Source organism: Polyodon spathula, unplaced genomic scaffold (assembly GCF_017654505.1).
Source record: "Polyodon spathula isolate WHYD16114869_AA unplaced genomic scaffold, ASM1765450v1 scaffolds_61, whole genome shotgun sequence".
NCBI classification, from domain to species: Eukaryota; Metazoa; Chordata; class Actinopteri; order Acipenseriformes; family Polyodontidae; genus Polyodon; species Polyodon spathula.
The window spans coordinates 57714-71862 of NW_024471555.1; the positions used below are offsets into that span (position 1 = coordinate 57714).

Sequence of the window (14149 nt, forward strand, 5' to 3'; positions counted from 1 at the left end):
CAAATGATTATTTTCACAAGTTTTTACAAAGGAGGATATGGGCAACATGCCCCACATGTCGACCTGTTCATATCCAGTTTTAAATAACTAGCATAACCGAGGCAGAAGTGATAAAGGGACTAGGAGCTCTTAAAATAAACAAATCCCCTGGGCCGGATGAGATCCTTCCAATAGTACTCAAAGAAATGAAAGAAGTTATTTAAAAACCGCTAACCAAGATCATGCAGCAGTCTCTTGACACAGGGGTTGTACTGACAGACTGGAAAATTGCAAACGTAATACCGATCCACAAAAAGGGAAACAAAACCGAACCAGGTAACTACAGACCAATAAGCCTGAACTCTAGTATATGGAAACTTATGGAAACTATAATAAGATCCAAAACAGAAAATTACCTATATGGTAACAGTATCCTGGGAGACAGTCAGCATGGTTTTAGGAAAGGGAGATCGTGTCTAACTGACTTTTGATTTTTTTTTTAGGATGCAACAATGGATAATTGCAACGCATATGACATGGTTTATTCAGATTTCCAGAAAGGTTTTGACAACATCCTGCATAAAAGATTAATTCTCAAACTGAATGCAGTAGGGATTCAAAGATATGCATGCACATCATATAGGGAGTGGTTAACATGTAGAAAACAAAAATTACTGATTTAGGGGAGAAACCTCAAAATGGGACAAAGTAACCAGTGGAGTACCACAGGGATCAGTATTAGGTCCTCTGCTATTCCTAATCTAAATAATGACTTAGATTCTGGTATAGTAAGTAAACTTGTTAAATTTGCAGAAGACACAAAAATAGGAGGAATGGCAAACACTTTTGCAGCAGCAAAGGCCATTCAAAATGTCTAGACAAGATTCAGAACAGGGCAAATGACATTTAATAGAGAAAAATGTAAGGTACTGCACGCAGGCAATGTGCATTATAAATATCATATGATAGATACTGAAATTGAAGAAGGAATCTACGAAAAAGACTTAGGAGTTTATGTTGACTCAGACAATGTCTTCATCTAGACAATGTGGGGAAGCTATAAAAAAAGGCTAACAAGATGCTCGGATATATTGTGAAAAGTGTTGAATTTAAATCAAGGGAAGTAATGTTAAAACTTTACAATGCATTAGTAAAACCTCATCTTGAATATTGTGTTCAGTTCTGGCCACCTCGCTATAAAAAAGATATTGCTGCTCTAGAAAGAGTGCAAAGAAGAATGACCAGAATTATTCAGGTTTTAAAAGGCATGTCATATGCAGACAGACCTAAAGAATTGAATTTATTCAGTCTTGAACAATGAAGACTACGTGGCAATCTGATTCAAGCATTGAAAATACTAAAAGGTGTTGAAAATGTCAACCCAAGGGACTTTTTCGATCTGAAAAATGAAACGAGGACCAGGGGTCACAAATGGAGAAAATAGGAGGAAGAGAATTTATATAATTTATAATTTATACAGATAGTGAGGCACTGGCACCAACTCCTCTGTAATGTTGTTGAAGCTGACACCCTGGGATCCTTCAAGAAGCTGCTTGATGAGATTCTGGGATCAATAAGCTACTAACAACCAAGCGATCAAGATGGGCCAAATGGCCTCCTCTCTTTTATAAACTTTCTTAAAAAAAAAAAAAAAAAAAAAAGATGGTAACTACTAAAAACAGTATTAAAACCATTAAACTACTTTATTATTGTTTAAAGGCTGTCTGGCAAGCATGTAATGGAGGTTAGAGTCCAGATATTAGGAGTGTCAGCGTACAGTTTCACCCAATCATTTATCAGTGACAGAAATACCAAGGATCAGAAACAAGAATTGCCACTGACCCCTGTGCAACAGCTGATCAATTATTTCCAGTGATTAGTTCATTCTGCTCCATTCTAGACATCTACAGATTTTTGCTCATCAATACCCAATTTTTTGGCATTTAAGAACTTTGATTAAAATATTTCCAATATTGTGACAGGGAAAAGCTGTTTTTAGATTGGAAGGTCAAAATAATGTATTCATGCCTCTGCGCCCGACTTCACCATTAGATCAGATTTAGTCACTCTTCCCACAGAGTTTTTGGTGGCACCATTAGATTCAGGGGAAGGAAATTTAATAGACTTGCGGTGTTGATTTAATTGCACATTGAAGAGTTGCTTCCCTGATAGAGGGCTTACTGGCTGTGCTGACACTTCCAGCCAAACTCTCTTGATTCCTAGTTGTGTCTTTCAGCATGCCCCGCTAGTGACGACAGTGAACTGGTATGCACTGTCTACCATGTTTAATACATCCTCTACCCCTCGCACTTCAACCGCTAGCAAAGCTTAACAAAGGGGTTCTTTATCTACAGGTTAATGATCTCTGCAGTTGATTTTAATGCTATTATAAAAGTACATTTTATTAAAAGGTGTTTTTAAGTTATACTTTGGACTGGAATCTTTTGGCCCCTTGAAATTCTCAAAATGTATTCGACTTACTGGACGGTTTCATCTGAATCATTAAGCTAGACATCCAAAAGAAGAGTGTAGAGGACAGCTCCAGCTCAGCAATTGACCACTCATTGATTAAAACCTCTGTGCTGTTGTGATGAATCTCCTCCTAGTAGCTGATCAGTTATTAATACTGATATCAGCATAAGCCAAGTACTTGCCTCTCAATACAGAGCTTGCTCTTTAGTTGAATGGTAAGATGTTCCTCTTTGAGCAGTATGTTTTGCGGTTCATATCCAGCCCTTGGCTCTCCATTCAATTCAATCGGCTAATATGGCAACTAATTACACTATCCAGCTAGATCAGTATGATCTGAAACAGGCAGGGTTCCTGTGTTGTGCCTCAGACTTCTCTTGCTGAATGGCCTGCATTTTTCTAACAGTACACTCTTTTGTTTCTTTAACCTCAGCGTGAACAAACCTGTGTGAGACCGCTGACAACTGATTTCAGTGTCATTCGCATTGGTCACAGGTCTAAGCTGTGAATATCAGCAAATGAGCTGATCCCACTCATCACTGGCAACAGGGCACTGAATGGCTTTCTAACCTCAAAGCCATCTTGTTTCAATTAGTCCAGTCAACCACCAGCTAATCCTCATCAGGCTTTCTAACACTGAACACACACTCTCTGTTCAGACCTGGGTTACTGGTGACCTCAATCCTGCCTCACCTCCCCCTCCAGGAACTCTTTCATTCTCTAACATGAGCAACAGTGGGATTAAAGGAAAAGGACATTGTGATCCTAACACTTTACAAGCTGTACTGACAAGCACAGAAAAGAGTCAAAGAATTCTCTGACATCCGCTGCAGTTTCAATTAAAAAACTGGAATTTCTCATATTCCACAGACACTATTTGTTTTCAGAGAAGAGGAGAAGCAGGAGTTACCACCTGTTTTAAAAAGACTGGTTGCTTTCAGAATATGATCAGTCTTTAAAACCTCTTATTTCAGAGCCCCTGTTTGAGTGAGACTGAGAAGAGGACTGTACCAGACATCTCTGCAGTAGGAGTCAGTGAGCTGGTGAGCTTGACAAGCTTTGAAACAGTAGCATCATGGAGTGGCATTAGGTACACAGAGACCTCTAACACCATTAATAACTCTGTCTTAACACTTTATAGATGTACCTCCTCCAGCACAATTATTAATACTCCCTTAATACTTTATAGATGTACCGCCTCCAGCACAATTATTAATACTCCCTTAATACTTTATAGATGTACCTCCTCCAGCACAATTATTAATACTCCCTTAATACTTTATAGATGTACCGCCTGCAGCACAATTATTAATACTCCCTTAATACTTTATAGATGTACCACCTGCAGCACAATTATTAATACCCCTTAATACTTTATAGATGTACCGCCTGCAGCACAATTATTAAAACTCCCTCAATACTTTATAGATGTACTACCTGCAGCACAATTATTAATACTCTTTTAATACTTTATAGATGTACCACCTACAGCACAATTATTAATACTCCCTCAATACTTTATAGATGTACCGCCTCCAGCACAATTATTAATACTCCCTTAATACTTTATAGATGTACCACCTCCAACACAATTATTAATACCCCCTTAATACTTTATAGATGTACCGCCTCCAACACAATTATTAATACTACCTTAATACTTTATAGATATACCGCCTCCAGCACAATTATTAATACTCTTTTAATACTTTATAGATGTACCGCCTGCAGCACAATTATTAATACTCTTTTAATACTTTATAGATATACCGCCTCCAGCACAATTATTAATACTCCCTTAATACTTTATAGACGTACCACCTCCAGCACAATTATTAATACTCCCTTAATACTTTATAGACGTACCGCCTCCAGCACAATTATTAATACTCCCTTAATACTTTATAGACGTACCACCTCCAGCACAATTATTAATACTCCCTTAATACTTTCTAGATATACCGCCTCCAGCACAATTATTAATACTTCCTTAATACTTTATAGATGTACCGCCTCCAACACAATTATTAATACTCCCTTAATACTTTATAGATGTACCGCCTGCAGCACAATTATTAATACCCCTTAATACTTTATAGATGTACCTCCTCCAGCACAATTATTAATACTCCCTTAATACTTTATAGACGTACCACCTCCAGCACAATTATTAATACTCCCTTAATACTTTATAGACGTACCGCCTCCAGCACAATTATTAATACTCCCTTAATACTTTATAGACGTACCACCTCCAGCACAATTATTAATACTCCCTTAATACTTTCTAGATATACCGCCTCCAGCACAATTATTAATACTCCCTTAATACTTTATAGACGTACCACCTCCAACACAATTATTAATACTCCCTTAATACTTTATAGATATACCGCCTCCAGCACAATTATTAATACTTCCTTAATACTTTATAGATGTACCGCCTCCAACACAGTTATTAATACTCCCTTAATTATAAGGCTTCATGGAGTATGATTTACGGTATCTGTGGTTTCAAAATATAACTCAAGCAAGAACATGGGTTGAGTTTGTAGTTTATTTTACCAGGAAAATAATTCATTAAGTCACAAGACTCATAGAAAATGTACATAGATTATCTACATAAATAAACTGTAGTTGAAATGAATATATTAGGAATGTAAGTGGGTATTTATCTCCTGATGAAATTGTGGGTCATGGCATACATTTTATAAACAAGTTAGTACATCACAACTAATCCCATTTGTCCTACTTGAAGTAACTTCTCAAACAGTCTTTTGTCTTGTTCCATGCTAATCAAGTGTACCCTCAGAAAAAACCCCCAAACCCTTAATTCACCAGGAAAGAGATCAATTATGTATTGTATTGTAACTTTTTAAAACATACAGTGTTCTGAATTATGAAGATGTAAAACACAACCTGCCTTCTTATGAGACACCCCCATTCAGCGTTGATCTCAATTTATCTGTGTGGATATTATCAAAGAGCCATTCCACACAGAGCAGCAGGTATAAACACTGACTCTTTGCAAAACACAGTAATAATAAGTGTGGAATAAATGCATTCACATCGGTGCCAGGTTGACAGGTTGGGTCTAAGTAGTAAAATAAATCTTTTTTTATTTTTTGGATTTACAATGCGTTACAATGTCATTCCTTTTGCAGTAATGTGGATTCAGCTGGGGGGAGGGGGGGGGGTACTTTGATTAATTGATTTCAGGTCCCTGGTTTGTAGCTCAGTGCAGACCTGAACTTCATGGGATCATAGGGTCTGAGTGTGTGGGGAGGGGACAGACGGGGGAGAGAGAAGAGGGAGGGGGGAGAGGGGATGTCACTTCTTCTTCTGCATCTGCCTTGCGAGCATGTCAGCCTGTTTAGACAAACACACAGAAATAACTCATCAGAAACAGATAACTCATCAGAAACACTGAGAACTCATTAGAAACACACTCATCAGAAACACAGAGAACTCATCAGAAACATGGAGAACTCATCAGAAACACAAAGCATTAATCAGAAACACACTCATCAGAAACAGAGAGAACTCATCAGAAACACACTCATCAGAAACAGAGAACTCATCAGAAACACACTCATCTGAGACACTAAAAACTCATCAGAAACACTGAGAACTCACCATAAACACGGAGAACTCATCAGAAACACACTCATCAGAAACACACTCATCAGAAACACACTCATCAGAAACACTAAGAACTCATCAGAAACACAGAGAACTCACCAGAAACACACTCATCAGAAGCACAGAGAACTCACCAGAAACACACTCATCAGAAACAGAGAACTCATCAGAAACACACTCACCAGAAACATTGAGAACTCATCAGAAACACACTCACCAGAAACATTGAGAACTCATCAGAAACACACTCATCAGAAGCACAGAGAACTCATCAGAAACACACTCATCAGAAACACGGAGAATTCATCAGAAACACGGAGAACTCATCAGAAACACTGAGAACTCATCAGAAACACACTCATCAGAAACACAGAGAACTCATCAGATCCACCCACAGAGGACTACATAAACAATACAGTCTTGTTCCCATGTGAGTGATCACGTGTGAGACTCTCTGACTGACTTCATGTTCAATCTACTGTCTATAGTATCACTTTCCATCACATTTGCTCAGACTGCTCACAGAGAATATATTGCAGTATATTTCAAACCACTAAAGTATATTTGTAATATGTTGCAATATATTATATTCCCTTTCCATAATATATGTCATACCGTGCAATCTATTCCATAATAATTTCCCATTAGGGTAGCCAGCTTGCAAAACATTTCAGCATGGCTCTAAATATGCTTCTATGCATACTTCAAAATATATATTCTAAATACATTTTCAAAATATATTATGTTTTAGGTTATGTTTTTGTATGTTTTCTTCCCTATTAGAATGCTTCAGTAGTTGAAATCGCTCCCTGGGTAAACATAACTTTTACAGCATTCATTTACATTTTTGAAAGAGATGTTTTTACTGCAAACTTTAATGACTAAGAAGTCATTACTGAGCAGTCCTGTATTAAACTAGGTCTGAGTGGCCATGCTTACCAGAATACTTCTCAAGATGTTTTTTTGAGGATGCCTCAGATAGCTGCACTCGTCTCCATTACACAACTTTATTTCATCTGAATCCTGAAAAGCAAGAGCACAGTAAAGCAATTACCTGTAAGTAAGTAAAGAAAGACAGGTTTATATGAATGTAAAGCTGTATGGAGTGGCACAGTGTATAGAGTAACACAGTGTATAGAATGGCACAGTGTATGGAGTTATATAGTATATGGAGTGGTAAAATGTATGAAGGGCCTCACCTCGGGGGACTGGAAGCCCTCCAGCTCCCTCTTGCCTCCTGGATACCAACCGTGTGACCAGTGCTGCCCGGAGGATAGCTGAGCACTCAGAGCCAGCAACACCGCCAGCAGCACCAAGAGTTTTCCCCGACAGGCCATTGCAACAGGAGGGGGAGTCTGAAACACAGGGAGAGGAGAGAGAGTGAGACACACATTAAAGTGGACACATTCTTCTCCAAATTTTTGTTCTGTGATACATGCATCTATTATGTATAATAACATGCATGTTTCACAACATGCATTAAGCTCTTTCTGGTTGACTGTTTTGGCAAAACCTACATGCCAACAAAGCTGATTTTAAATTGTTAATGAAAATTGAGAGAGGAAGTAAGAGCGAGGCTGAGATAGAGAGATTGGTATGTCGGTCATTCCAAGGTACTGTTTTAGTGTATTTAAGATCATTTTGCATCCATTAAATTGCATTGCTCCAAACAGAAACATTATAACAAATCACAGCTTGGTTTTATTGCCCACTTGTTTCAAGAGTAATAAAAAGGACCTGTTACAGCGTCAGACGAGAAATAAACAGCCTTACCTTAACATTGTTAATGAAAGCTGTATTAAAACATATCTTGTCACAAATGCTTGTCAGGTTAAATATTGAAGAAAGAGAAAAGAATAAAGCTCTCCCTTAAACAAGAACTTCACTCTGCATGGGTGACTGCACAGACTGCGCATACAGAATAATATAATACAGACTGCACATACAGAATAATATAATACAGACTGCACATACAGAATAATATAATACAGACTGCACATTATCATATAGCCTGCATAGTATCATACAGACTGCACATACTGTACAGGGCTGCTATTCAATCTCTATTCTGGAGACATTCATACATCGCTCAGGCATTGCTTGTATGTGTTTCTCTTAATCTCAGTATGTAGAGCTGGGTTTATGTTCATCTTCTTATTGGTATTCTTTTACAGCCTGCTCAGTCAGTCTGACACATCAGCAGCTTGCTCTTTGCTTTTTTACTTGCACTCTCTTCTTGCCTGACTCATAGAAAAGGTCTCATTACTGCAAACAGGAATTTCTCAGTATTCAATGAACGACAATGTTGTGATATTGACACTGCACACGCTTCCTGTCAATTTACTAAACAAGATAGAATAACCTTTATCCAAATCAATAGGAAATAGATGCAGTGAAGCAGGCGTTCACTAAGGCACTAAACTAGACATTGCACTCACACACACAGTAATGGGAAAACCAACCCGCAGAGTCAGACTGCTTTAATACAACACTGTCACACATTGTGAAGTTATGAAGTGAAAAAGAAAAAGAACCAGGCTATAATACCTGAGAGGAACTATTACATCACAATGCACTGTCATTATTATTATTATTATTATTATTATTATTATTATTATTATTATTATTATTATTCGATAGATGCAAAGGGATGTTCTTGGAGATGCTTGTCAAATGGTCAGATTACCATGACGGATGTATACTTGCACAATAATCAGTTTTGATTCTTAAAGCACCTCACAATGCTACAGAATAATGCATTATGAATGCAGAGCTGGATCTCTACTTGATGTATTTTGTAGGAACACTGTCCTACCATTAGAAAAGGCACCAGTTAGCTTTTTTACATGATAAGAAACAACATCCTCATCTCTCGTGTCTAAACTGTAGCCTGTGTATCTCCAGCTTTAGTGACTGTGATTCCTTGTATTGTTTTCCCTCTGTGCTCTCGTATTCCCCTTACAAGTGCTGTGGTCTATGCAGACCTCAAGCCTGCGTTGCTGTCACTGAGATATCTGTACTAATGTATTAGCACTGCTGATGCTACTGAACTACCCTACTCAGAGATGCTGAGTGCAGTAATGAGAGAAGTCAATCAGCTGAGCTATAGCATCCTTCCCTTCACACATTTCAACTCATGTGATACAGTGTTTGTTTCCAGGATTTGTATTGTCATAGCAGTATGTATAACTATGTTCCACTGCCTCCTTTCAGTTCAGTGTAGGTGTATACCAGAGTACGATCCTTTGTTATGCTTGATTTTATCTATAAGAGGTCTGGGTAAGGCAGCAGCAGTCAAAGCCAGTTTCACAGGTTCTGTTATCCTTCCCAAAACCAGTGTTCAGTGCAGCTCTCAAATCCAATGCACAGCACTCACAATATTATACCATACCGTATTGTACTGGCTGTAAGACAAGAATGCAATTCTAACTTTTATAATCAGAGCAGAGCTGTGTTCAAGCTAGTCTTTTTAAAGATTTATCCTGATTAAAAAAAAAACAACAGAAGTCAAAATAGTTTAAGTCCTTTGATATTTTCAGCTTTCTTTCCCAGTATTCTCAGCACAGGAGACTATCTAACAGCAGCTGAGTGGAGGAGGCAGAGCTGCGGAGGAATTCAGAGAAGAGCCTTGTTCTTACCTGGAGAAGATTGTGTTGAGCGAGTGAGTAGGCAGTCTCCAGTGTCTCCGAGTCGTTTGTCCAGGGCTGTGCGTCTCTGCTCCCTGCCTCTCCTCCCTCTCTATTTATCCCCTGCCAATCTCCAGTGATGCTTGTCACCCCTCTGCTGGGAATTGAGGGCTGTGAGCCAGTCGATTCTGATTTCCGTATCCAAATACAGTCTAAAGCTCTCCCTCCGGAGACCCCCTGACACCCCCACACACACACTCATATACACACGCTGCGTACCACACGCGACCCACCCCACCCCACCCCCCCCCCCCCCCCACACACACACACACACACACACACACACACACACACCCCATGTGTATGATGTCCAGGCACTATACACATATATTATATTATATATATATATATATATATATATATATATATATATATATATATATATATATATATATATATACTAATGAAAAGCTGTTTTAACGGTAACATAGTATTTTACCTGGACGCCAATTTGTAAATCCCAAACCTTTAAAGACATGCATACTGTATACCAATTTTCTGAGAAGAGCTCGAAGTACATATTCCACTGGAAGACTGCAGAATACCTGCATACCTGTATAAATTGAATCCAATACAATCACTGCACTGAGCTGAGAGCAGGTACTGCTTCTGTGCAGACAGCTGAGACAGATGTTTTTATATATCAGAAACCCCTTTTTAAGGGTATCATCTGTCAACTGTCCATCTTGTAGGTAGTTCAGGCAACACTATTGTATAGTATTTCTGATAAGAAATGGCTCTTCTCATTTTCATTGCTATACTATATATTAAGGAATTCTTATTTCTGTTTTTGTCCAGCTGTCAGGTTTGCTATGGAGCAATATTGTGTTGGGTGTCAGCAGTTGCACAAAAATACAGTAATGGTCAAGGCAGGTTAATTGCAAGTCTAAGGCCACTGTTGTTAAATATTTTTTTTCAAGTGAAAACCCATAGAGGTTAATACAACACTCCATCGTTATAATGCAGCTCTTTAAAGCAGAGAACAGGTTATAAGATGATCTGCCATGGCTCCTATTTGTCCCAAAATGACATACAGTACTTGAATTCCTGTTATAATAGTTAATTCTCTTAACTACAATATAAAAATATATAAAATAACCCCACCACAGCGTTATAAAGACAGAGCACTCTCTCACGCTGGACCTGCACCAGATATGTTACACCCACAGTACTGTAAGTGTATCACTGATGGGATTGCACTGGGGGGGGGGGGTCTAATTGGATAAAATCTTACTAAAACACAGACAATGTATTTTGTTTGTAAAAGTGTTTTAATTCAAGCAGAAAGTAATTAAAAGAAGTTGGCATGAAATTCAGACTTCCACACAGGGTTTTAATATTTGCCAAGCTGATGACTGAATTTAGATTCATCTTGATTCTAGATGGGATTGCATGTAGAGCCAGGAAACAATGTGGGTCCTAAAGCTGCTTTCTTTCTGTGTAATGGCTCCACCTCACCCTTAGACAACATTTTATACTGCAGAGCATGCCAGTGTTGAAATATGAATGATAAAGTCAGCTGTGATGAGTAATAATTGCACAGCGCTGAGTGAAAACCGGACATGAACATTCTCAAAATGTATCCAGCGAGCAAAGGGTAACGCCTGTGTTTAAACAGAGATTGCATTTCCTTGAACGTGGTGATGGATCCTGCACTGTGTAAATTGTATTTCTCACTCTGAGCAATCCAGAGAGACTAACCAATTAGCCTGGACCGAACTTTCACCGGGGGTTAGTCCCTTCCTGACCAAGCTTCCAGCTTGGAGACCAGATTCAGCAGCTCTCCTGTCATCCTTCGTATAAAAGGCACAGTATGTTTGCAACTCTATAGAATGTCTTTCCCTTCTCGACTGATCTGAAGTTCAATGAGACACATGCTTTTCCTATGAATTCACTGTGTATTACCCTGCTCAACTAACTGGCTGCTCACTTCTCAGTAAATGACAATGCTGGCCTGTGCTTAGCTATCCCATCACTAGGGTTTTACCAGACAAAGTTAATGAACTTTGTTTTACTGCAGTAGAGTGTCACGTTGGTCATCCATTCGTTCAGTGTATATCCAGGCTTAGATGAGAGAAAGGGAGAATAAATGCTGGGCTGTGGAAACCACAAACTATTATGTCATTTTCAATTTAAGTTGTATTGTTTGTTATTTGTAACAAACAATACAATAAACTGGACATTGATTATTTCGCAGGAAGTAAACCACCTCTAAGTGGTTACAAAATGATCGATAGAGAAGGGTTATTATGTGGCAGCATAACTGATATAAAACAGAGTTGAACTTAAAATGGTTTTAACATGCATGCATATTACTGGAAGTGTCTAAGCAAGAAAAAATGACTGTGAAGTTATGCATAGGAATATCTGACTGATAAAGCATACAGCACTGAAGAAGGCCTGATTATCAACTCATTGGTTCCCAGCACTAATAACAATTACAAGAGGACGCATTGACTTGTGCGTTAAACAGATTGTATCCACTCAGAATGCCGCTACCACCTTGTACATACATCTGCTCTGCAGTAGACTGGATGTGGATCTCATGGGTTCAGTTGTGTGAGCCCGTTCCTGATGGAGTCCACACAGCTGGATACTCAGAGAGGGTGGAAATACACAGCATGTCAGTGACTTGCCCAAGTTAAAGGTGAATAAAGAATGGTGAGAGATGGGTGTCTGAGTGGGTTATTATGGGCCAGTGATCAGATATATTACAGTGGATATGACATGGCAAATCATCACACTGTCTTCCAGTCTCTCAGCTCTAACCACTAGACCACACTGCCTGCCTCCCAGTCCCTCAGGGGAAAACTAAAACATAGAAAAACATGTATTTGTTAGCTGTGGTACTGTAATTGCAAGTATGTTAATTGCAAAGATGAACTAAGCATAGAGGTTTATGGAGAGCATAATTTGATGAAGATCAATACTTCTTTGCTGTAATTGAAATGAAGGTGCTCTGGTGCTGAAGTGCAATAATCAGACAGCAGTGGGGCAAGTGGTTATTGTGAATAAATATCACCTGCAATTAATTCTGCAGTTTTGGAATGAGGGGAAATCAGCCTGAACTTAAACAAACGTGGTTGTTGACAGTCGTTGACCCAGGGCCATGGGCTAACAACGCCGGGGGTGGTCGATAGCTTATTTCCTCTTGCAGTGTTTGTTAATTAAAAGATCAGAGCAGAGGACTACTGTGCCAGATTGTCGAGATCGCTCTCTCAGTCCGCTCTATGTGTTTTATAGGATTGCTCACTCTGAGTCATGGCATGTTAGCAGGCAGGTCCTCACCAGCACCGCTCTTTCTCCTGTTTAGAGGTAACTGCTGCTGCTGACAATGTACCCGGATAGCAGTAGCAGCGCAGGATCACAGAAGTGTTTACACAGGGAACAGCATGCAGCGCACATCATGTACAGTGGAAAACCTCTGCTTCTTGCAATGTTAGATACAAAGCACCAGAGTGGGAAATGTTTTTTAACATCTCAATTTTACCTGTACAGCAATACCCCTTATTCAAGTTCACCACAGGCATTTTGCAAATTAATTTAGCAGTTTCCCCATGCTTCTCCGATGGTTGTACTATGCATTCACCAGAGTTTAACTAGAGGAGACCCAATAAATGCAGGATTATAAATAAGACCTAGGAGTTTTTGTTGACTCAGAAATGTCTTCATCTAGGCAATGTGGGGAAGCTATAAAAAAGGCTAACAAGATGCTCGGATACATTGTGAAAAGTGTTGAATTTAAATCAAGGGAAGTAATGTTAAAACTGTACAATGCACTTGTAAGACCTCATCTTGAATATTGTGTGCAGTTCTGGTCACCTCGCTATAAAAAAGATATTGCTGCTCTAGAAAGAGTGCAAAGAAGAGCGACCAGAATTATTCCGGGCTTAAAAGGCATGTCATATGCAGACAGGCTAAAAGAATTGAATCTGTTCAGTCTTGAACAAAGAAGACTACGTGGCGACCTAATTCAAGCATTCAAAATTCTAAAAGGTATTGACAGTGTTGACCCAAGGGACTTTTTCAGCCTGAAAAAAGAAACAAGGACCAGGGGTCACAAATGGAGTTTAGAAAAAGGGGCATTCAGAACAGAAAATAGGAGACACTTTTTTACACAGAGAATTGTGAGGGTCTGGAATCAACTCCCCAGTAATGTTGTTGAAGCTGGCACCCTGGGATCCTTCAAGAAGCTGCTTGATGAGATTTTGGGATCAATAAGCTACTAACAACCAAACGAGCAAGATGGGCCGAATGGCCTCCTCTCGTTTGTAAACTTTCTTATGTTCTTATGTTCTTATGATTAACTGGGTCAACAGCAGCTCAGTATTTCAGCACGTAGGGAGGATGACTGAGTGTTGAGCTTGCATTTG

The 14149-nt window shown here is 39.0% G+C and overlaps 1 protein-coding gene across 1 annotated transcript; it reads right to left on the minus strand.

Moving 5' to 3' along the window:
- Positions 1-4996: 4996 nt before the first annotated feature.
- On the minus strand, positions 4997-9833 carry LOC121307917 (progonadoliberin-2-like). The gene is made up of 4 exons (XM_041240239.1): positions 9729-9833; positions 7290-7445; positions 7030-7113; positions 4997-5817 (listed from the first exon to the last, which is right to left on the minus strand). Exons 2-4 carry the CDS (start codon positions 7425-7427, stop codon positions 5779-5781), a joined length of 261 nt encoding a protein of 86 aa, XP_041096173.1. The 5' UTR covers positions 7428-7445; positions 9729-9833; the 3' UTR covers positions 4997-5778.
- Positions 9834-14149: the final 4316 nt, after the last annotated feature.

What these genes read in the sequence shown, in the direction of transcription:
- LOC121307917 (XM_041240239.1), bottom strand. Translation starts at nt 7,427, where the DNA reads ATGGCCTGTCGGGGAAAACTCTTGGTGCTGCTGGCGGTGTTGCTGGCT. An exon ending in AGGGCTTCCAGTCCCCCGAG is followed by an intron (nt 7,114 to 7,289) that starts GTGAGGCCCTTC and finishes CTTGCTTTTCAG; the next exon opens with GATTCAGATGAAATAAAGTT. An exon ending in ACATCTTGAGAAGTATTCTG is followed by an intron (nt 5,818 to 7,029) that starts GTAAGCATGGCC and finishes TTGTCTAAACAG; the next exon opens with GCTGACATGCTCGCAAGGCA.